Source organism: Lycium barbarum, chromosome 10, assembly GCF_019175385.1.
Source record: "Lycium barbarum isolate Lr01 chromosome 10, ASM1917538v2, whole genome shotgun sequence".
Classification (NCBI taxonomy): Eukaryota; Viridiplantae; Streptophyta; class Magnoliopsida; order Solanales; family Solanaceae; genus Lycium; species Lycium barbarum.
The window spans coordinates 72,994,460-73,018,557 of NC_083346.1; the positions used below are offsets into that span (position 1 = coordinate 72,994,460).

The 24,098-nt window shown below is 38.9% G+C and overlaps 1 protein-coding gene across 1 annotated transcript; it reads right to left on the minus strand.

The window, feature by feature from the left end:
• Positions 1-13,378: 13,378 nt before the first annotated feature.
• Positions 13,379-15,274, minus strand: LOC132613039 (uncharacterized). The gene has a single exon (XM_060327101.1). It carries the CDS (start codon positions 15,272-15,274, stop codon positions 13,379-13,381), a length of 1,896 nt encoding a protein of 631 aa, XP_060183084.1.
• Positions 15,275-24,098: the final 8,824 nt, after the last annotated feature.

Below are 24,098 nucleotides of genomic sequence, written 5' to 3' on the forward strand. Positions count from 1 at the left end.
TATCCGATAAACCCACTTGTTTTGCAATGCCTTTTTATCCTTTGGCAACTCGGATAATTCCCATGTATGATTTGCCGATAGTGAATCCATTTCATCCTTCATTGCCAGCTCCCACTTAGTCGATTCATCGACTTGCATTGCTTCTTCATAACATTCCGGCTCCCCTCTATCAGTGAGTAGAATGTAGTTGAGGGATGGAGAGTACCTGTGAAGCGGCTTCCTGATCCTGGATGATCTACGCAGCTCTGTGATTGGCGTCTGTTCATTTGTTTCAGAATCAACACTTTCATCAGCACCTTCTCGGATTGTTTGTTCCTCTGCCTCGGTTGTACCTGGCTGCGGCTCAGATGCCGGAAAGTCCCTCAAATCGACTATTTCCGATTCCTTGTCCTGACATTCTGAATTCTTTTGCAGCTTGTCTTTGTACAGTACCTCTTCGTTAAAGACAACATTCCTGCTTCGGATGATCTTCCGATTTTGTTCATCCCAAAATCGGTACCCAAGCTCGGTGTCACCATAGCCAATAAAGTAACACTTTTTTGATTTTGGATCAAGCTTGCTTCTAGCCGTATCATCATTATGAACATATGATAAGCAACCGAACACTTTCAGAAATGAAAGATTTACCTTCTTGCCACTCCAGACTTCTTCTGGAATTCTGAAATCCAAGGGAACTGACGGTCCTCGGTTAATTAAAAAGGCCGCGGTATTGACTGCATCTGCCCAGAATGTCTTGGGCAGTCCAGAGTGTATTCTCATACTCCGAGCACGCTCGTTCAACGTTCGGTTCATTCTTTCGGCTATTCCATTTTGTTGCGGCGTTCCAGGAATAGTCTTCATCATCTTGATCCCATTATCGGCACAGTACCGTTTGAAATCATCATCAGTGTATTCTCCGCCGTTGTCGGACCTCAAACACTTCAACTTGAGGTTTGTTTCATTCTCAACCATGGCTTTCCATCTTTTGAATACACTAAACACATCGGATTTATTTTTCATAAAATAAACCCATACCTTCCTGGTTGAATCATCAATGAAGGTCACGTAGTAGTGTGATCCTCCAAGAGAGGGGACAGTGGTAGGTCCCCACACGTCTGTGTGCACCAATTCCAGCTTCTCGACCTTCAACTCCCTGCCTGCATTTGAGAAGCTTACTCGCTTTTGTTTTCCGAGAATGCAGCTCTCACACGTATGAAGGTCCACCGTCTTCAGCTCCGGAATTAAGCCATTTGTCACCAACAGCTTCATCCCCTTCTGGCTGATATGCCCCAGCTGACAATGCCACAAATCTGTCTTCTTTGTGTTGTCAACCACAGCAACAGTATCACGACAGCTAGTCGTCATGTAGAGAGTGCCAATCTTCTTTCCTCGGCCAACTACCATAGCACCTTTCGCCACCTTCCAAGACCCATTACCAAAATTGAGATCATATCCCTCATCATCAAGCTGACCTACTGAGATCAGGTTTCGCATCAGCTTTGGAACATGTCTAACTTTTGTAATCTTCCACGAGGATCCATTTGACATCTTCAAATTAATGTCTCCCGTGCCAACAACATCTAGCGGCTCTCCATCGGCTAAATAAACTTTGCCGAGATTCCCAGCCACATAGTTTGTCATTATATCATGATGTGGGGTGGTATGAAAGGACGCTCCTGAGTCAAGCACCCAAGAGTCTATCGGGCTGTCAACCGATAGCAACAACGCATCGCCAATGTCTTCCGTAGCAGCGTTGATTCCAGCCCCCTTGTTGTCCTCCTTGTTTGGCGCCCTGCAGTTCTTCTTGAAGTGACCTGGTTTTCCACAGTTCCAACACTCAAATGTTCGTCCTGGTCTGGATTGACCCCTGCCATTCCTTGACTTCGATCTGCCCCTATTTCGGTTGTAGTTTTTGTCATAATTTCTGTTTCTGTTTTCAACATTAAAAGCAGAACTCGTCGATGCCTCTCCCGAATCTGTCCTGCGCACCTCCTCAGCAAGGATACGATCCCTAACATCGTTGAACTTTAGTTTGTCACTGCCGACAGAATTACTAACCGCTGCTCTCATTGGCTCCCAACTATTTGGTAGGGATGCCAACAAAATTAGAGCTTGTACTTCATCATCGAAATCAATTTTTACCGATGACAATTGATTTACAATGGTATTGAATTCATTTATGTGTGCAGCAACATGAGCATTTTCCATCATCTTTAGATGAAATAGTTTCTTCATGAGAAATACCTTATTATTTGCCGAAGGTTTCTCATACATGTCAGACAATACCTTCATCATATCAGCGGTGGTCTTCTCCTTTGCCACGTTGTGAGCAACGTTCTTCGACAGCGTCAGCCGAATGACTCCCAGAACTTGTCTGTCGAGGAGATTCCAATCTGCTTGCTTCATCTCCTCTGGTTTCGGACTCAGAGGTTCATGAAGCTTTCTGCCATATAAATAATCTTCAATTTGCATTCTCCAGAACGCAAAATCTGTACCATCGAATTTACCGATGCCGTGCGTCGTACCATCTTCGCCTCCCATCGTTTCTAAATCACAACACAACCTGTTGCTCTGATACCAGTTGTTAGGATTTAAATCCCAAATCCGACATTTGTAAGCAGGTTCCCAGGAAAGATTGGAGGGTCACAGCTGGACCACGTAAATACCAACCTCCTTAGACAGAACCTACTTACGCCGTGATGTAAGCGAAGAATAAATAGCACACACAGATTTATAGTGGTTCACCCTCAATGTGAGAGCTACGTCCACGTTGCTGCTGCAGATCTTATTAAAGAAGAAATATTACAAGTGTTTACAACACTCAACCTCACAACCCCAATCCCAATTACACTCAAGAATTTTACCACAGAAAATTCTCTCAAAGACCTTCTCTTACTTAGGCCTTTCACTAAGAGTATTTCTCTTAGATTTTTTTTTTCTCTCTTTGGGATGTGTTGTCTTCTTCAATTTGGTGTGTTTACAAATGAACCATAAGCTACCTATTTATAGGAATGAATTTCCTATGATGAGGTAAGCGCTTACATCACGACTATCATGAGGTAAGCGCTTACATCACGACTATGTGAACAAAAGAATTGACTTGTTTGGCCAATTCCACACCTAACAAGAACCTCGGGGTGTCATCGTTATCAAACTGCCATGAATCGACAAGCAAAAGAGTTGAACTACGACGCATTTTCAAAGACAACTGAGGATCCGAAAGTACATAGGCTGATAGATCATGTTCTTCCATATTCCTGTATCCGTTATACGTCCCATGGATTCGCTGCTTATAGATTGCCTGAAGAAGAGAATGTGAAGAAGAACGTGAACAAAGACGAAGTGGAAGACATAAATGCTGAAGCGGAGGCTTTCATTAAGTGGAAGCACCATAAATTTGAACTTGCTAAGTTGAAGTCCAGCAAGACTTTTTACTGAATGGATGTGCTCTATACATGCCGTGCAAGAGCTTTCTCTAACTGGAAATTGTAGCTAATTAATGAGTGCACATATACTTATCCTTAGTGAAATAATTTTGGTGTTATTGAGTTGGTTTTATGTTATGATAATACCTTATATCCGAATTATACTTTATTATGCACGTACATGGCAGTTTCATGGCGTCATCATCCCATTCTGCTAGTAATATTTTCCTAGACATACTACAAGTGGTGCACAGAGTTGCACCTCATGTATCTAACCATCGTTTTGTTTATGTTTCTTTTTCCTTTTTTTTAATCTTTCCTCCTATTATAGAAACCTCCTCCTCTCAAATGCTCTCTCCCTCCTATTCCCCTTTCGATTTGTGACACGTAGTGCTTCAAGGATGATCAGTCAAACACCTTGCACCAAAAAATTATACCATGTATGTAAGTTTAAGTATATGCATTATACCTATATTAGGGATCTTGAACCCTTGTAACAATAGGCTGCATTCTCGGGCGAAGGTGATTCAAAATGTTGCCAGTTCGATTCCAACCTACAGTATTGGTCCTCTTTTTCTCTTTAGAAGAAACTGAAAATCAAACTCTTTCCTTTGGCACCGTTCTTTGACAATTGACCGAATATTCACCACACATTCCCCTTATAATAATAGCCTTTGTTTACCCAAAAAAGGTACTGTTGATTTTGTTTGTGGTTTAAAGCATACGTGAATTGATTTGTTATAGATAAAAATAAGTAAATAACAATTGATAGTGAAATCAAGTAAATATAAGGCAAGAAGATAGTAAAATATGCCTAGGCCATATGAGCTCGGACGGAATCCTTTGATGAAGATAACTCCGGATGAACACTTAGCCTTGAAGAACACTATGAATTCGAAATAAAAGAATATAGAGAACAAAGTAAATATCTTGTATTGCTATATGATTTCAGATCCCTTACAATAGAATGAGAGCCTTTATACTAGAGCTTTGGGGTGCATAATCCACAAATCATGCCCTCTTCATTACTAATATTAATGCAAAAGGTAATAATGGATAATAAAGCCTAAGAAAGGTTGGAGGAAACTTGGTCTTCTGTAACGGTGACATCTTGAATGACGTTTGACAGGTGAGTTTGCATGCTTCTCTGGGCCTTTTGTAGTTTCTGCCTCTGGGAAGCAGTCCAATGAATTACTCCTCTGAAACTTCGTATGATTTCCCGAAGCCTCTTTCTTGTTGACTCCAATCTAACCTGTCACCATCACCACGTGTCGTATTTTGATACGCTCACTTGGTGTCTACGAATTTTGTTGTAGACAGATAGTCCCCCCACTTTCTGGTTACTCACCGAGATGTGACCGGGAAGTGGAAGATTTTTCCCTTTTTGCCAAAAAGTCATGTAATATCCTTAATGCTGCCTCATCAAAAACCTTTGCCAGACAAAACCTTTTTCTGGGGCAAAAACTGGTCGATGGGAAAAAGAGTGCAAAATGTAGGGATTCAAAATGACAACTCCGCTGGTATTTTTCCACCGTTGACAACTAGTTGGCCGAAAAACATTATTACCACCGCAAGTTTGCCCTTGGGTTTTTGATGTTCATCTGAAGCTCTTAACCTTCTAATTTTAACTCTTAGGTTTTTAGTTTTCCCCATAACTTTTAATCTTTGAACCTTGATTCTTGGGTTCTTAGTTTTCCCCAAAACTGTTAATCTTTAAATCTTGACTCTTGGGTTTTTAAGTGTACCAAAAACTTTCAATTTTAGAGTTTTGACTCTAGGGTTTTTAGTTGTACCCTAAATTTTCTTTGAGTTTTGACTCTTGGGTTTTTAATTGTACCATATTTTTAGAGTTTTGACTCTTTTTAATTTTAATCAAGAATAATCCGACTTTAGTTTTGAAGAATTCAGGGCCTGAATTTTATGCTTATGAAGAGGATGTCTCCTATTCATTTCAGGCATATATTTTGTAGGAATAATATTCTCAACTTTTAAGCTTTGGTATGATTTACCCGACCAAGCATATTTTCACTGTTTAAAGACTTATTCATCATGAGACACACATGTGAAGAAAAGAGTATGACGTATTTGCCTTTTCATTCCTTGTAGTTTTCCATAGAAAATGAATGTGATAGGCATGAATCAATAAACTGTGTTGCCGATCATGTGGCTAACTAGTGATTTTGTACATAATTTTGGATATCATATGTTCGGTGTCTTTCTTCTTCTTCTCTGACCTTCTTCGCCTGACAAACCCCAGTCGTTCAAGTTTTTAACTTTTACTTTTCTGACGGCAGTCCCCAGTATCTGGATTCTTATGGCAATTCCCAGCATTTGGAGTAGTGATTATATTTCTTCCTTCTCTTAATAGTTATAACGCTTCAAATAGTTGATATTTCAATTATTGGGCAATGTATTTCTGTCATTGTCTTCCAGCTTGTACGAACCTTTACCTGTTATGCCTATAACTCTGTAAGGGCCTTCCCGGTTTGGACATAGTTTTGCTGCTTTCAGGTCTTTTGTGTTATTAATTACCTTCTGGAGAACTAAATCCCCCATTTGAAAACGTCTAAGGTTCGTTCTCCGGCTTTAATATTTTTCTATCCTTTGTTTTTGAGCCATCATTTTGATCAGTGCCATCTCCCGATGATCCTCTACCAAGTCTAACTTAATTGCCATAGCCTCGAAATTATCTTCTTCGTCGGTCCTGCTAACTTGTAGCCTAGGTTCACCTATTTCCATAGGGATTAAGGCTTCTTCTTCGTACACTAATGAGAACGCAGTTTCACCGGTGCTAGATTTCACAATTATTCAATATGCCCATAGGCCTTCGGGCAATACTTCTCAACACTTTCCCTTAACTGCATCTAGTCTTTTCTTTAAATTTTGTACTATCATTTTATTTGTCGACTCAGCTTGCCCATTGGCTTTGACGTGATTCTCTTGATCGTCATTCCTTAAACGTACACAAGTGTTTATAACTTTTCATAGATGACGGTTTATAGGAAATGAACAAAAATACATTGCAATATAATTGCGGCCGTCCTGGGTCTACCTGGGTCTTGACTCTAGTTCCCTATGTGTGTGTGTGTGTGTGTGTGTGTGCGTGTGTGTGTCTGTGTGTCTCTGTGTGTGTATTAGGGACTGATTTGGCAGTCCCCAGTCTTCTTTTTTATTTCGGAGCCAATTTGGGATATCTCCAGTATCTTTCTTGAGGACGAAGTATGAGGATTCGGGCATGGTGCCTTCAGACATAGTGCCTTCATTTAACTCCATTCTGGAGCCATGTTCATATTCTTCTGGTACTTATTGTTGTGGTTCCCTCTATTTTGGCACAACTAGTCCCCAGTGTTCATACATATTATTGTTCTTCATCTAAGTTATTTTCTAGCGACTTGCTCCAAAGACGGTCCTACCTCCTGCCAGTCGGTGGTCCTGACGGTATGGTTCAAATCGATGTCTGGAATGCCTCTGACCAAAGCTTAGTTGACCTTAATTCCCAGTCGTAGAAGATGCCGATATATCTACCTGATCATCTTCTACGCGAATCTTTGACTAAAACCTATTATGAACATCTGACCAAGTTGTTATGGGAAATTCCAGCAAGATTTCCATCAACTTCAATGAAACACTCGAGCCTTTTGGGTTTAAACCCTTAGAAAAAGCTTATATTGCCCATTCATCTGGTATTGAAGGCACCTGCATGCGTTCCTTCTGGAATCTTATTACGAATTCCCCCAACAGTTCTTTGTCCTCCTGGGATACTTTGAATATATTTGCATTTCTTGCTGACACCTTATGTGTCATTTCATTGTCCTTTGGATAATGTTTCCCCAAACATTTTTAACAAAACTGTTTCAATTTCGTCCGGTTGCATATCATTGCTCTTCACGATGCTAGTATACGACGTCACGCGCTCTTGAGGATCTGTGGTTAAGTCATATTTGGGCAGATCTGGCATTTTGAACCTCTTAGTTATCAACTTCGGTGCAGCACTTGGTGCGAATGGCAACTTGACATATCTTTTGTAACTTGGTGCTTCATTGTTATCAGAACCAATTCTGCTACTTTCTTCATGATCCTAAAACCTAAATGTTGCGTTACTATGAGCCAAGCCTACACTGATTCACCTTTCTTTTGTAGATACGTAATTGCTTTCTGTTGTGTTGCAATAAGTCCAAGATTTTCGTCAAATTTGATTGGTGGCCCTTATTTCACCTTCAGTGTCACCTTTTCTTCACAAGAAGAATACTGCTGCCACATGATTGTGCCTCGATCATTTTCAAAATACTTACCAATTGAGATTTATTCTCTATGAGGAAGAACTTTTGCCATCCTTTAAAACCTCGTCACCAATATCTATGTCGAAGCATCAACCTTTTTCACTAAGCACGAGTCATTCCTTATCAATTTTTAGCAAAAGGTACCTCATAATTTAGAGCAAGAATAAATCTCGAAATATAATAATTCACAAGTGCAAATAATTTACTCTAATAATTTGCCACAATTCATTAGTTCATAAATTGAACATGAATATTCTATAGATATATATACACCATTCTCTAAATACCCGTCAAGCAATTTTCCTTTATTATGAAAGTGTACCGACTAGATCTTCTAAGCAACTTTTAGAGTTGACTTTACCACATTTTCCAATCTCTTTGGAGGAGAAAGAAATACTTCATGGTACCGCTAGATCGCAATAACATAGGAGACAAATGTATTGTAGCATCCCCTTTGAAAGGATACCACTTACAAAACAAAAGCTAATTTCACACTTACAACGTTTAGAAGAAATTCATGCCAAAGGATATTCACACAAAAATGTTTAATAGCGGAAATAGGCCCACGCGAAAAAGGGTTGAAAGTGCGTCATCTTTTTTTTTTTCATTGTACCCTCCAAAAATTTCTTAGATGAAATACAATATCAAAGTATCAATTTAAAATCGTGATTCTCTACTCAAATAGTCAACATATTTAAGAAACTTCATTTTGAAATTATATTTTCAAATCAACACCATTGCGGGTCCATAAGATACACAAAACTCAAACTTGCGATTATCATAGAACTAGTATCTTTCTTTGTACATAATTACGAGGAAAAATGTAAACCCAGTACATGGCATGACTTGTGTTGGTAGCACACCCTAAAATAGCAAAACAAGTCACCAAGTTCAAGTTACAAGCATATGGTCTTGTGTCCAACAAGCCTTCAAATTTTCATACATAAGTGCCACACATGGATCATGTACAAGTCCCCAAAATTTTACAAGACCTAGATGCATATGCAAATGTGATCTTCACTAAGGCTCCCAAAAAATCTACTCCAAATGGCCATCTTCAAATCTCTTCCCGCACATTACCTACGATAGAAAACAACTATCGCTAAGCATAAAGCTTAGTGGTGTATAAACTTTGGGCTTGGAGCCATTAGATTCTCCAATTCCCTTGTCCGTCATAGGTAGCTCAATAAGATAACAATAAACCAAGTAAACAAGTATATAAAAATATCAAATACCAACCTTGAAGAGTTTCAAAATATCGATACTAATATTCGAAGGCTCAAGTATCAAGAAAGCTTATAATTCAATTCAAGAGAGTTTGTCAAAAAACCAATTTCGCCCAATATGTACGTCATGCCATCACACCAAGCACAATCAATATCAAGATGGACCGAAGCCCCAAATCAAGAAGGACCTAAGCCCATATCAAAAAGGGTCGTCACCCAATATCAAGAGAATCAAGAACCATGTTGAAAGTGGCTTTCCACTCGTACTCGAAAATGGACGAAAATCCATCGTCAAGACGAAATGTAAATCCAAAGTCAAGATGGGCAAGATCCGAATCGAGGGGCATGGAAATATCGATGACAAGTCACCGTAACAAGAAGGACAAAGTCCCAACAAGAATGCAAAATGATTATGCAATTCGTACAAGTGGGCGATTTAGCGAAAGTTTTGCAATACTAGAGATAATAATCATACCATAATATGAGACGAAGAGTAAGGAAACAACCCATCAAGATACTTCAAAATTTCATAAAATAAAATATTTCAAGTTCAAGTTTATACACGAACCTTGGCGTTTTAGCACACAACAGGTTCTACCACAACTCGAGGAGTTCAATTCATCTACGCCATAGACCAACCAAAGTCCACTTCGTCAAACAATTCCTCTTAGCTTGTATAAGAGCATATACACCTTAAATACACAATAAAATATCTACTTAAGTTTAAAAGTCTCAGCACATCGAAACTAAACATGAAATCAATGAAAATCATCCCAAACTATCAAAACAGGAATTCTGGACAGCACTACTGTCTTGTATTGTTGCTCAGTTTCGAAGGGGTAAATGGGACAAATAGACTTTATGCCCTCAATGAAAGTTGTATATATATGTCTTAGGGTCTTATAGAAATTCGAATCACTCCTATAGCAATTTTATACAAAGAGATATGCTCAGAATACTAACAGCAGTACATGTAGGGTTTGCAAAACGAAAATCTGGGCAGCACCTGTCCTGTACTTCTTCGCCCCTTTTCGAGTGAATACAAGCAAAACTGGGTTTTAGGGCCTGAATGAAAGTTTTAGGTCTATGACATAGATTTCTAGAACATCTTGAAGCACTTAAAACTAAGCTTTATACAAGGAGGTATGGCAAAAACACTAACAACAGTCCAATCCAAAAACGGGTTTGTAACTTACCTCAATCGTGTGGAGTTGTTTGGGGCTCAACCAAGGAAAATCTTGATGATTGATTTGGTGGATGAATGTTATGAGAGGAGAGGAGTTTTTGGTCTTCTTTTTCTAGAGAGGAAACGAAAATTATAGAGGTGGGGGGAATAAGAGACAAAGGGATATATATCTTACTTGATAAGAATGAAAAATAATAAAATAACTTGTATCTTCCTTGATAAGAATGGAAGAAAATAATAAAATAGAATAAAAAGGTTTCCCACTTTTATAAATATCTAATCCATTTAATAAATTTAATAAGATAATCATAGTAGGAGTAGTTCATATAACTACACCATAACACTTCAAACAAGTTTCAAATGTCGTCAAGTTCACATCCAGGGAGTGCGAAGTAAAATATACCCTTACTATCAAGGTATGGTCAATCAAACATTCAAGAGCGAGTTTTTTTTTTTTTTAAACATTCGGAGCGTTACAACTCTCCCCCCCCCCCCCTTAAGAAATTTCGTCCCGAAATTTACCTTACACTAGCCTCAAAACAACTATGGATATTGAATTCGCATATCCTCTTCTCGCTCCCAGGTAGCTTCTTTGCCAGAATGATTTCTCCAAAGGACTTTTACAAATGGGATTTTCTTGTTTCTAAGCTCTTTTGTCTCATGCGCCAAGATTTGGATAGGTTCCTCTTCATATGTCAAGTCAGGGCTGACCTCAATGGATTCAACAGGAAGGACATGAGATGGATCTGAGCGATATCTTCTAAGCATAGAAACATGGAAGACATTGTGGATTCTATATAACTCCGGTGGAAGAGCTAATTTATACGCAACTGGACCAACCCTCTCAAGTACTTCATATGGTCCAATAAATCGAGGACTAAGTTTTCCTTTTTGGCCAAATCTCATAATCTTCTTCTATGGAGAAACCTTTAAAAATACTTTATCTCCCACTTGATGCTCAACTTCATGCCTTTTAAGATTAGCATAAGACTTTTGGCTATCCGAAGCAATTTTTAGACGGTCCTTGATGACCTTTACTTTATCCTCAGTTTGTTGCACAATCTCAGGACCAACCAATTCTCTTTCACCAACTTCACTCCAACAAAGGGGAGTTCTACACTTTCTCCCATATAAGGCTTCGTAGGGAGGCATGCCAATACTTGATTGGTAGCTATTATTGTAAGCGAACTATATCAAGGCTAGGTGTTTGTCCCAACTACCCTCAAATTCCATAATGCAAGCTCGAAGCATATCTTCCAAGATTTGAATCACCCTCTCCGACTGGCCGTCTGTCTGAGGATGGAAACAAGTACTAAAGTTCAACCTAGTGCCCAAAGCTTCTTGCAAGCTAGTCCAGAATATGGATGTAAACCTTGGGTCTCGGTCAGATACAATAGAGACAGGGACACCATGTAGCCTCACAATCTCATTAACGTACAATTCTGCTAAACGTTCAAGTGGGTAGTCCATTCTGATGGCCAAGAAATGGGCACTTTTGGTTAGCCTATCAACTATAACCCAAATTGCATCATGATTTCTTTGAGTGCGTGAAAGCCCAGAAACAAAGTCCATAGTTATTATTTCCCATTTCCATTCAGGTATCGACAAGGGTTGTAACAAACCAGTTGGGACTTGATGCTCGGCCTTTATCTGTTGACAAACTAAGCATCTAGAAATAAATTCCGCAATGTCCTTCTTCATACCATTCCACCAGTAGTATTCTTTGATGGTTTGGTACATTTTAGTACCTCCAGGATGCATTGCATATGGTGAAGTATGTGCTTCATTCAAAATTTCTTTTCTCAAGTTGTCATCTTTAGGGACACATAACCTATTTTGATAAAGTAGAACACCATCCTCCCTCAATTTAAAATCAAGCTTTTCTCCAGTTTGAACTTCTTTGATCAATTTCACAAGTTTCTCATCTAACTTCTGTGCTTCTTTCACCTGCTCAAGTAGAACTGGCTTGACTTGCAAACTAGCAGCAGTAGAGCCATCAGAATTAAATGCAAGACAGGCATTCATGGCTCTTAATTTAAGCAAATGACTTAGAGATAAACTAGCAAAGGCTTTGCGACTTAGAGCATCTGCCACTACATTGGCTTTACCCGGATGATAATCAATCGTGCAGTCATAATTTTTAATGAGTTCAAGCCATCTACGTTGTCTCAAATTCAACTCTTTTTGTGTACCCAAGTACTTCAAACTCTTGTGATCAGTAAATATGTGACACTTTTCGCCATATAAGTAATGCCTCCAAATTTTCAAAGCAAACACTATGGCAGCGAGCTCAAGGTCATAAGTAGGATAGTTCAATTCATGTGGTTTCAATTTTCGAGAGGCATATGCAACCACTTTCCCCTCCTACATCAGGACACAACCCAAACCATGATGAGAAGCATCACTATATATCACATACTCTTTCCCTTCAGTTGGTAGAGTAAGTATAGGAGCTTGTGTCAATAAAGATTTGAGATTTTCAAAGCTCTCTTGGCATTTGTCATCCCATACGAACTTGGCATCCTTCCTCAAGAGTTTAGTCAAAGGAGAGGCTATAATGGAGAAGCCTTTGACAAACCTTCTATAGTATCCTGCTAAACCCAAGAAACTCCTTACTTCAGTTGGACTTTTAGGTGGTTTCCATTCAACAATAGCTTGAATCTTACTAGGCTCCACCTTCACACCTTCAGCCGACACAATATGTCCCAGAAAAGCCACTTCACCAAGCCAAAATTCACATTTGGAAAGCTTAGCATAAAGCTTTTTCTCTTGCAACATTTGCAAAACAATTCGAAGATGCTTTCCATGATCTTCACTATTCTTGGAATATATTAAGATATCATCTATAAAGACCACCACAAATTGATCAAGATAAGGCTTAAACACGCGATTCATCAGATCCATGAATGCGGCAGGAGCATTCGTCAGCCCGAATGGCATCACCAAAAATTCATAATGGCCATATCGAGTCCTAAAGGCAGTTTTAGGGACATCTTGTTCCCTTACCTGCAGTTGGTAATACCCAGACCTCAAGTCAATTTTTGAGAACAAACTAGCACCCTTTAACTGGTCAAATAAATCATCAATCCTAGGCAGTGGATATCTATTCTTAATTGTTACCTTGTTCAGTTGCCGGTAATCAATACAAAGCCTAAGAGTTCCATCTTTCTTTTTCACAAATAGAACAGGAGCTCCCCAGGGAGAAACACTCGGGCGAATAAAACCTTTCTCAAGAAGTTCTTGCAATTGATTTTTCAACTCCTTCAATTCTGCTGGGGCCATTCAATAAGGTGTTATAGAAATAGGAGTAGTTCCAGGAATAACCTCTATAGGAAATTCAACCTCCCTTTCCGGGGGCAGTCCAGGAAGATTTTTAGGGAAAACATCAGGAAATTCACAAACCACTGGTATATCTTTAAGGCTTGGACTTTCCGGGTGTGTATCAAATATATGAGCAAGATAAGCTTCACAACCCTGACTAATCATCTTTCTTGCCACAACCGCGGAGATAATATTAGATGTCAATGATCTTTCACCTTGAACAACGATGTGTGAAAGTGAAGGAGCTCTAGAGGTCACATGCTTCGACCTACAATCAACTACTGCATGGTACCTATAAAGCCAATCCATACCGATAATGACATCATAGTCTTGGAAAGGCATTTCAATAAAATCAGCAGGGAAGGCTAGATTTTGAATCACCAAGGGACAACCTCGATAGATTTGATTACAAACAACTTGTTCACCCAAAGGACTTTGGACAAGCACACCACAATCAAGTCTCACAGATTTCACATTTTTAGGAATAACCAATGATGAGCAAACATAGGAATGTGTAGAACCAGGATCAAATAATGTAACAACACATAAGCCAAATAAGTGAAATTTACCAACAACCACGTCTGCTCTATCTTGGTCATCCCTCTGTCTCATAGCATAAGCTCGTGCTGTAGCTCTTGACTCACTAGCTTGATTGGCTCCACCTGCACCTGTTGCTTGTGTGTTTCTAGATCTTGCACCTCTATTCCCTTGAGAAGGAATGGTAATAGGTTTTTGAACAGAGCCTTCCGTACGCAGAGAAGAAGTGGGGTTAGGATTAGGACAATCCTTAACTTTATGATCGAAGCTCCCACAATTAAAACAAGCACCAAAGGCTCTTCTACAAGTACCAAAGTGATTCTTTCCACATTGTGCACAAGTGGGTATACGAGTCTTGCCTTGGCCATAGCTTGGAGTGCTGGCAGTAGAGAAATTTGATCTATTTTGCTTATGCTGGGCTAACTTGTGAGCAGTACTAGCTTTGGAATTGTCAAACCTTCCCCGTTTAGATGGACCTCCTGAATCTGCATCTGCTTTTCTGAACTTGTTTTCATTTCTACTAGCTTGTTCCTTATCGATCCTTTCCCAAGTACGAGCAGCTGAAACTAATTTACAAAAGTTTTCATGTTGTAGGACCGTTACAGATTTCCTGATGGAATTATTCAAACCGTCTTCGAATCGCCTGCACTTATCTTTTTCGTTATTAATAATACCACCAGCATAACGAGAAATCCTGAGAAACTTCTGCTGATATTCAGCAATAGACATACCCCCTTGCTCTAAATTGAAGAACTCTTTTTTCTTTGCATCATGATAAGCAGGAGGGACATACTTCATATGAAATTCTTTCACAAAATCATTCCAAGTAAGAACAGGAGGTTTTACCTTGGCATTCGGTACACTTACCCACCAGTCATAGGCATCTTTTTGTAACAGTGAGACAACATACTTAAATTTGGCAGCGTCTGAACACTCTAATTGCTCAAACACTCTTTCCATCCGCTCCAACAACTGCTCGGCATCCGTAGGATCAACAGTGACTTCAAACTCAACTCCATCCATTTTTCTCATTTTCTCAAAGTTCATTTTATTAGGGTCGGGCATTCTTCTAGCCATGTGACGAAAGAAATCAGCCATTTGTTGAAAAGGAAGATCAACAACAGGAGCACTATGACTCATTTGAGGGTGTGACCCAACTCTTGTACCCTGATTATTTCCCACTTCGGATCCACTAGTACGAGGAGGATTAGAATCAGAAAAGTGTTCTCCAACCCCTTCTTGTAAGCGAGGTTGGGCATTAGGATTATTTAAACCCTCACGAGCGGCTTCCATAGGTCTATTAGAAGAAGAAAAGGCCATAACTTAATTCCTACATAAGGGAAGATCACATTGCATTAGGGACATGTACACGATGCATATGCGTAATACACTCAACAAAACTTGTGAAAAAAAAGAACAAGTATACCAACAAGTCATAACAAAAACCCTAGAATCACAAACCTAGGCTCTGATACCAAAACTTGTAGCATCCCCTTTGAAAGGATACCACTTACAAAACAAAAGTTAATTTCACACTTACAATGTTTAGAAGAAATTTATGCCAAAGGATATTCACACAAAAATGTTTAATAACGGAAATAGGCCCACGCGAAAAAGGGTTGAAAGTGCGTCATCTCTTTTTTTTTCATTGTACCCTCCAAAAATTTCTTAGATGAAATACAATATCAAAGTATCAATTTAAAATCGTGATTCTCTTCTCAAATAGTCAACACATTTAAGAAACTTCATTTTGAAATTATATTTTCAAATCAACACCATTGCGGGTCCATAAGATACACAAAACTCAAACTTGCGATTATCACAGAACTAGTATCTTTATTTGTACATAATTACGAGGCAAAATGTAAACTCAGTACATGGCATGACTTGGGTTGGTAGCACACCCTAAAATAGCAAAACAAGTCACCAAGTTCAAGTTACAAGCATATGGTCTTGTGTCCAACAAGCCTTCACATTTTCATACATAAGTGCCACACATGGATCATGTACAAGTCCCCAAAATTTTACAAGACCTAGATGCATATGCAAATGTGATCTTCACTAAGGTTCCCAAAAAATCTACTCCAAATGGCCATCTTCACATCTCTTCCCGCACATTACCTATGATAGAAAACAACTATCGCTAAGCATAAAGCTTAGTGGTGTATAAACTTTGGGCTTGGAGCCATTAGATTCTCCAATTCCCTTGTCCGTCATACGTAGCTCAATAAGATAACAATAAACCAAGTAAACAAGTATATCAAAATATCAAATACCAACCTTGAAGAGTTTCAAAATATCGATACTAATATTCGAAGGCTCAAGTATCAAGAAAGCTTATAATTCAATTCAAGAGAGTTTGTCAAAAAACCAATTTCGCCCAATATGTACGTCATGCCATCACACCAAGCACAATCAATATCAAGATGGACCGAAGCCCCAAATCAAGAAGGACCGAAGCCCATATCAAGAAGGGTCGTCACCCAGTATCAAGAGAATCAAGAACCATGTTGAAAGTGGCTTTCCACTCGTACTCGAAAATGGACGAAAATCCATCGTCAAGACGAAATGTAAATCCAAAGTCACGATGGGCAAGATCCGAATCGAGGGGCATGCCAATATCGATGACACATCACCGTAACAAGAAGGACAAAGTCCCAACAAGAATGCGAAATGATCAAGCAATTCGTACAAGTGGGCGATTTAGCGAAAGTTTTGCAATACTTGAGATAATAATCATACCATAATATAAGACGAAGAGTAAGGAAACAACCCATCAAGATACTTCAAAATTTCAGAAAATAAAATATTTCAAGTTCAAGTTTATACACGAACCTTGGCGTTTTAGCACACAACAGGTTCTACCTGTCACGACCCAACCAGAGGGCCATGACAGGTACCTAGTATTGACTACCGAGCACCCCTTATCATACAATCTATCGTTCAACCTATACTGTCACGACTCAACCAGATAGACATTTATCATACTTGCGTTTAGCATAATAAGGGCTTTTATAGTACAAGACAAAACGCTGTATAAACTATCACATATGATATCACACACAAGCCGGTCAGGCTATCGTAATGCAGGAAATTGCCAAAACGTAATCCACACTGACATAACTGACGATGACCACCAATGACCCACATACATGTCTACAGGCCTCTAAGAATAACCACATCATCATATGGTGGGACAGGGCCCCGCCGTACCCTTAAATGGTCATATATCTGTACAACAGAAGGATTTGTACCAAAAGTATGGGCTCCGGAACAAGGGATCACTCCAAAGTAGCAGGATAGGTGTCCTAAGCTGGCGGGTCACCCACGTGAGCGTCTGTACCTGCGGGCATGAAACGCAGCCCCCGAAGAAAAAGGGGGTCAGTACGGAATATGTACTGAGCATGTAAGGCATGAAATACAGTAAACAAAGCCATAATCGGAACGAGAAATACAAAAAGTAAGTACACTATCGAGAGTACCAAATGCTTACTTTTAAAACACAAATCATGCATGAAGATGGGATATGTCCTATCCGGCCCATTATGGGACTCGGTGGACAAGACATGGTCGCTACCCCATCATTGGCGCCATAACACATCGTACTCCAGAATAGGGAATAACTCCGTAACACACCATACTCCCGAACACATCATACTCCTGATCACATCATACTCCATAACACATCATACTCCATAACACATCATACTCCAGAGTGTATATACATATAACGTGTCCCGGCCCTCTTTTGAGGGACTCGGTGAACAATGCAGTGAAACTGCGCATGATAACATATCCTGGCCCGGGCTCAGTGAAAGACATATTGAGGCATGCACGAGCAGAGTAGTGAGAAACCATATGCATATAAAACAATTTTTAGGACTCTATAAGTAAGTACACTAATCGACACTTGAAGGATCATAAACACGTTTCGAGTCAATCCGAGTTAGCATAAGAAAGTTGTGGACATCATTTACTACAGAACCCTCTACGAACGTTTCAAAGCAATCCGAAACCGTCTACGGAAGTTAGGGACATTAATACTTATAGAACTCTTTCAGGAACATGAACTCTTTATGCTTTATTCGTTAATTAATCATACTATAAACTCGACTATACTAAGTATGCTCATGTCAAGGAGTGAATAAGAATCGTAAACAAGCTCGGAATTAAAGAATAGAGTTACCCCAAGGTGCATGGCATACCTTACTTAGCTCTAGGACATGCCAAAAGAAAGAAAGGGTAAGCCTTACATACCTTGCCCGCTTCCTAAGCTAATCCGAACTCAAGTCTCGGCTTTCGCAAGATCTACAACAATGTTAGTGGATACCAAACATTAGCTATAGATACTTAAGAGTCCAATCCTAAACTAACACTTCATTTACAGAAATTTCGGCAGCATTTCCCCTATAAATTCAACCAACCCCGAGAATTCAACTCGGCCAAATTATCAACAACAATACCAACAATCATATTAGCAGCATCAACAATTAATTTAAAACGGCCCAACCAAGATACACACTACCCGTAACCTCCCAACTCCATAAGAACAACAACAACACATTCTTTTCTTCCAAATTCATGAACTACACCAACAATCTACACATTAGCAACTTCATTCTCATAATTACAAGAAACCATATTAAAATCACATTAACTCCTACAACAGCCCACAAGCAATTACAATACCAACTTGAACCATTTAAACCTTCATTCGCATCATAGAATCCACCACAACAACAACTAAAATACTAAGTAAAATTAATTCACCTCTTCTTCACAACACAAGTACCTACACGGCTATAACCCAACACACATAATTTCATGAATTCCATCCATTTCTACACACTACAACATGCACAAATCATCCATAACACATGAAAGAGAAGATTAAACCTTACCTTTTTCCACTTGTCCTATTACTTGGCTAGGGTTTGTAACTTGCAAGAATGGATGTTTTGCTTGCTCCAACGACTACTTCACTTTACTAGGGACCCTTCAATTGGTTGGAATGCTAGAAGAAAATTATTTTTTGATCAATTTTTTTCAGGGCCCTAAGTTCGGCTAGCCATGGCCGAATGGTGCTCCCTTTTTCTTCAAGTTCTTATGTTGTAAAGAAAGATGGAAATATCTAGATGATTATCTCTTGTTCATATATATATATAGATGACTCCTACAAATATAAGAGGAACACATTCCCCCACTCTTGGCTTGAGTTAATTGGCCAAGCCATGGGTGGGGGACCACACGACCATACATGGCCTTATCATAAACCCTTTCTTTGAATTTCCCTTTTTTGCCCTTAGCCTACCTCAATATTTTCATGAACCACCTTGTGAATTTCCCTTTTTACCCCTAGCCTTCCTCAATATCACCATGAACCACCTTGTGAATTTCCCTCTTTACCCCTAGCCTTCCTTGATATTTCCATACCAATAATATTCATAAGCAACTTGTGTGTTAGCAAACTCGAAGATATAGCCTCGCCCTTAACCTATCGCGATTATCTTGAAATGTCTGATTGTACAAAATACGGGATATAACACTACCACAACTCGAGGAGTTCAATTCATCTACGCCATAGACCAACCAAAGTCCACTTCGTCAAACAATTCCTCTTAGCCTGAATAAGAGCATATACACCTTAAATACGCAATCAAATATCTACTTAAGTTTAAAAGTCTCAGCACATCGAAACTAAACATGAAATCAATGAAAATCAGCCCAAACTATCAAAACAGGAATTCTGGACAGCACTACTGTCTTGTATTGTTGCTCAGTTTCGAAGGGGTAAATGGGACAAATAGACTTTATGCCCTCAATGAAAGTTGTAGATATATGTCTTAGGATCTTAGAGAAATTCGAATCACTCCTATAGCAATTTCGTACAAAGAGATATGCTCAAAATACTAACAGCAGTACATGTAGGGTTTGCAAAACGAAAATCTGGGCAGCACCGACCCTGTACTTCTTCGCCCCTTTTCGAGTGAATACAAGCAAAACTGGGTTTTAGGGTCTGAATGAAAGTTTTAGTTCTATGAAATATCTTTCTATAACATGTTGAAGCACTTAAAACTAAGCTTTATACAAGGAGTTATGCCAAAAACACTAACACCAGTCCAATCCAAAAACGGGTTTGTAACTTACCTCAATCGTGTGGAGTTTTTTGGGGCTCAACCAAGGAAAGTATTGATGATTGATTTGGTGGATGAATGTTATGAGAGGAGAGGAGTTTTTGGTCTTCTTTTTCTAGAGAGGAAACGAAAATTATAGAGGTGGGGGGAATAAGAGACAAAGGGATATATATCTTACTTGATAAGAATGAAAAATAATAAAATAACTTGTATCTTCCTTGATATGAAGCCACCACACTGGCTGGCTGGTGCATTGGCCTTACCGTAAGAAGTCCGAGAGCGATATATCTCGTGACACGCTCCGCGTGGCATTTTTTTTCGAAAGTCCGTATAACTTCAAAAGAATCATTCTTTATGAATCAAGGTTGTTTTGCGCATCCAACAACTGAAAGAGTTTGCGGAGAAGGGTTAAGTTACGTAATAGCAGATTTGTAGGTCAATAAATCGTTGGATATGAAATTGAACTCTCTACCTTGGGCGGATAGGAATTGAGACTTTCAATGGTCCGCTCTTCTCTCCTCGTGATCGAAGCTGACCCCAGAAGTTGGGTATTCCTTCTTAAGAGGGGGTTTTCGGGGATTCCATTTCGATCTAAACCCGGAAACCCATATCTTTATATACGAAATTACTTCTTTTTTTTAGCCCTGTCATGAATCACCTGGTTGGAGCCATGGTCTACCAGAAAATAATAAAATAGAATAAAAAGGTTTCCCACTTTTATAAATATCTAATCCATTTAATAAATTTAATAAGATAATCATAGTAGGAGTAATTCATATAACTACACCATAACACTTCAAGCATGTTTCAAATGTCGTCAAGTTCACATCCAGGGAGTGCGAAGTAAAATATACCCTTACTATCAAGGTATGGTCAATCAAAAATTCAAGAGCGAGTTTTTTTTTATAAAAAAAAAAAAATCGGGGCGTTTCATGTATCCTTGTAGAAATGTAAGTATTCTAAACTATATTGAAATATGAATGTTTAATTTCAAGTTTAGATAAATCACCAAACTCAATTAATATACATCTCTTTTTGTCGAACACGCAAAATCCACAAAGTAAAGATATATTATGCTTCTCTCAAGAGACATCAAATTCACACTAAACACTTTCAAGTATAAATATGAACTATCCAATTTATGTCCCTCCATAAATTGAAAGTGAACTCCACATAATCTTTACATAATGGTCTAATAAATCACTATAAACATGTCAAATATCTTATTTCTAAATTTAGCATGCATTTAAAGATCGTCACAAAGTTGGTTATCTATCCCAATATTTATGAAACACGCTCCACAAAAATTAGACACTCATAAATAAGAGAAGTTAAGAAAGTAGAGCCAGATTTTGTTACTACTTTATCTTTGAGTCATCACCTTAACTATTGCTCTTACGGTGATTGGGCTACAACCTTTATATGTGAACAATACTTGTTAAAATATTCCCATGGATTTTGTTTGTATCATTGGTTTGGAATCAAAACATAGGGCCCAAATTCCTTTTCTTTATTCACTAACTAGATAATTTGATTCCTTGACGACACCAGATATACTTACATCCTGACGTGTCATATTACTGAACGTATCTTTTAATTAAGAAAACGTTAGTGTCACGACCCAACCCCGTGGGCCGCGACCAGTGCCCTAGCTGGGCACCTATTCCGACCCGATACCCGAATTAGCATATTATCAGAATAATAATATAGTAATAACATTAGTGGATGCTACAGAATTTAACAGAAGAGCAGACTTGGCACACAGAAGCCGATAAGGCTATCATAAAACAAAACATCCTAAACATATGTACAGAACCCACACAGATGTATCCACAGACCTCTACGGAACATATCATAATCATAAGACGGGACAAGGCCCCGTCATACCCTGAACAAAGTACATATCCAGATAGCGGTGACAGACTGTACCAAAAGATGAGCTCTGTAGAAGAGAGTGCCCCAAAACAGCAGAAATGGGATCCTAAACGTGCGGATCAGCAAACCTGTCGTCTGTACCTGCGCGGCATGAAAACGCATCCCCCGAAGAAAGGGGGTCAGTACGAAACATGTACTGAATATGTAAAGCGGAATCACAGAAGTCAAATCATAATGGTTACAGAAAATGAGTACAGAATCCAGAGTGTCAAATGCATATTTCCAAAACAGACAGAATGCGTACAGAAACATATGTCATATCATATCATATCCGGTCCCTGCCACGGGACTCGGCAGACAGAATGTTGCCACCCTCCTGACGCTGGTGCCACTATACAGAAGAATCAGAAAAAGGGGCGTGGCCCCGTATCATAAAATGTCATATCAAAATGGCCATAACAGATCAGATCAGAATAGGCGGACATGGCACATCATACTCCACAGACCCATGTACGCGTATACCTGCCCCCTCACATCGGGACGCGGCGAACAATGCAGAGAATTACGCTTGACAACATATCCTGGCCCGGGCTCAGTGTGGGAAACATTGGGACATCCACGAATGGAGTAGTGAGAGACTAATGCAATTTAAAAATATCATAAGTGTTTTCAAAGACTCGATGAAGCGTAGCAAAGACAAACAAATCAAATGGAGTCGGACGGAATCATATTAAATGTATTCCGGATATCATAATAAATTACAGAAGTATAACTTTCCCGAAGTCATTCCGAGTGTCAAAATAATTTATAATATTTAACAGAATATTTAAAATAATATTCGTTAAGTGATTAATAGGGTAATTAAAATATTTCTTTCAAAAATCGCTTAAAAAGGAAGCTTTAGCATATTAGGGGCAAAACCGTAAATAGCGGGCCCGCCTTGGGACAAACAAGACGGCGGGCTCAAATTGTGCCCTCTAAGCATATAGTATCACCTAAAAAGGTTATACAGACATTCTATGACTTTCTGAATCATTTAGAGCAAAATTGCATAATTTCAGAAAAAGCGTATCAAAATGGTTCAATTCTACTGAAGGAAAAACTGAAATTTTGTCTTGCGGATTCCGAGGGCCAAGAGGTCCTTCGAGGCCCGGATCCGACCCTAACACACTAGGGGCATGCCAAGGGAAGAATTGGGTTTGCTTTACATACCTTTCACGCTCCTTAATCCTTTCCAAACTCACTTCCCGTTTCGTCGAAAAACTGCAATTGGTCAAGTTTACCAATTGTAAGCTATGAATACCAAAGTTCCAACTTAATGCATATTTGGCTACCGAAATTTCGGCAGCACTTCCCCTATACATATAGCACCCCGAGAATTCAACTCGGCTATAATTCATCAACAACAACCCAAACGACAACATCAATAGCAACAATAAACATTAAAAATACAAATATCCTTCAACTAGTCATTTTTCTCACAAGTTGACATAATCTTCAATTCAACCCAAACATTCGAACTAACATCATGATTTCACATCCATTATCACTCAAGATCATCACAATATAGATTTAGAGACATTTCATATCATTTTCCTTAAGATATACACTCGATATACATAATATACAACTTTCCGCCAAAATCATAACTTATGCAAAACACCAAATCTTTGGCATACAACTTCATAACAAGTTTCCAACTTCCAAATTCATCAATGATCATCTTAATTCACAACCAAACAACTTCGTTTCCTTAATGTCGGAAAATCATACTAAAACGACATAAGTGTTTACATTCCAATTCAATACAAACTTATATCATTCTAACTTCATTTCCATGCCAAGCATTACAACAACACTCCAATACACTAAACAAACTTAATCCATTTCATTCCCAAGCCAAATATACCACACGGCCATATGCTTATTTTTCCATATCAACTAAATTCATCCAACTTTCAATTCCCATATGCATTTCATCACAATTACAACTAGAATATAACATAAATTCAACACAACTTGGTTATACAACATATATATACACACGGCTACAAGCCATATACCAAACCCACATTGCAAACTTCCATTTTTCCATACAATCAACACATTTCTATATACTACAACACAATCAAAAC

Excerpts from the sequence above, each read along its gene's own strand:
- LOC132613039 (XM_060327101.1), bottom strand. The coding sequence starts at position 15,274 with ATGGCCTTTTCTTCTTCTAATAGACCTATGGAAGCCGCTCGTGAGGGT.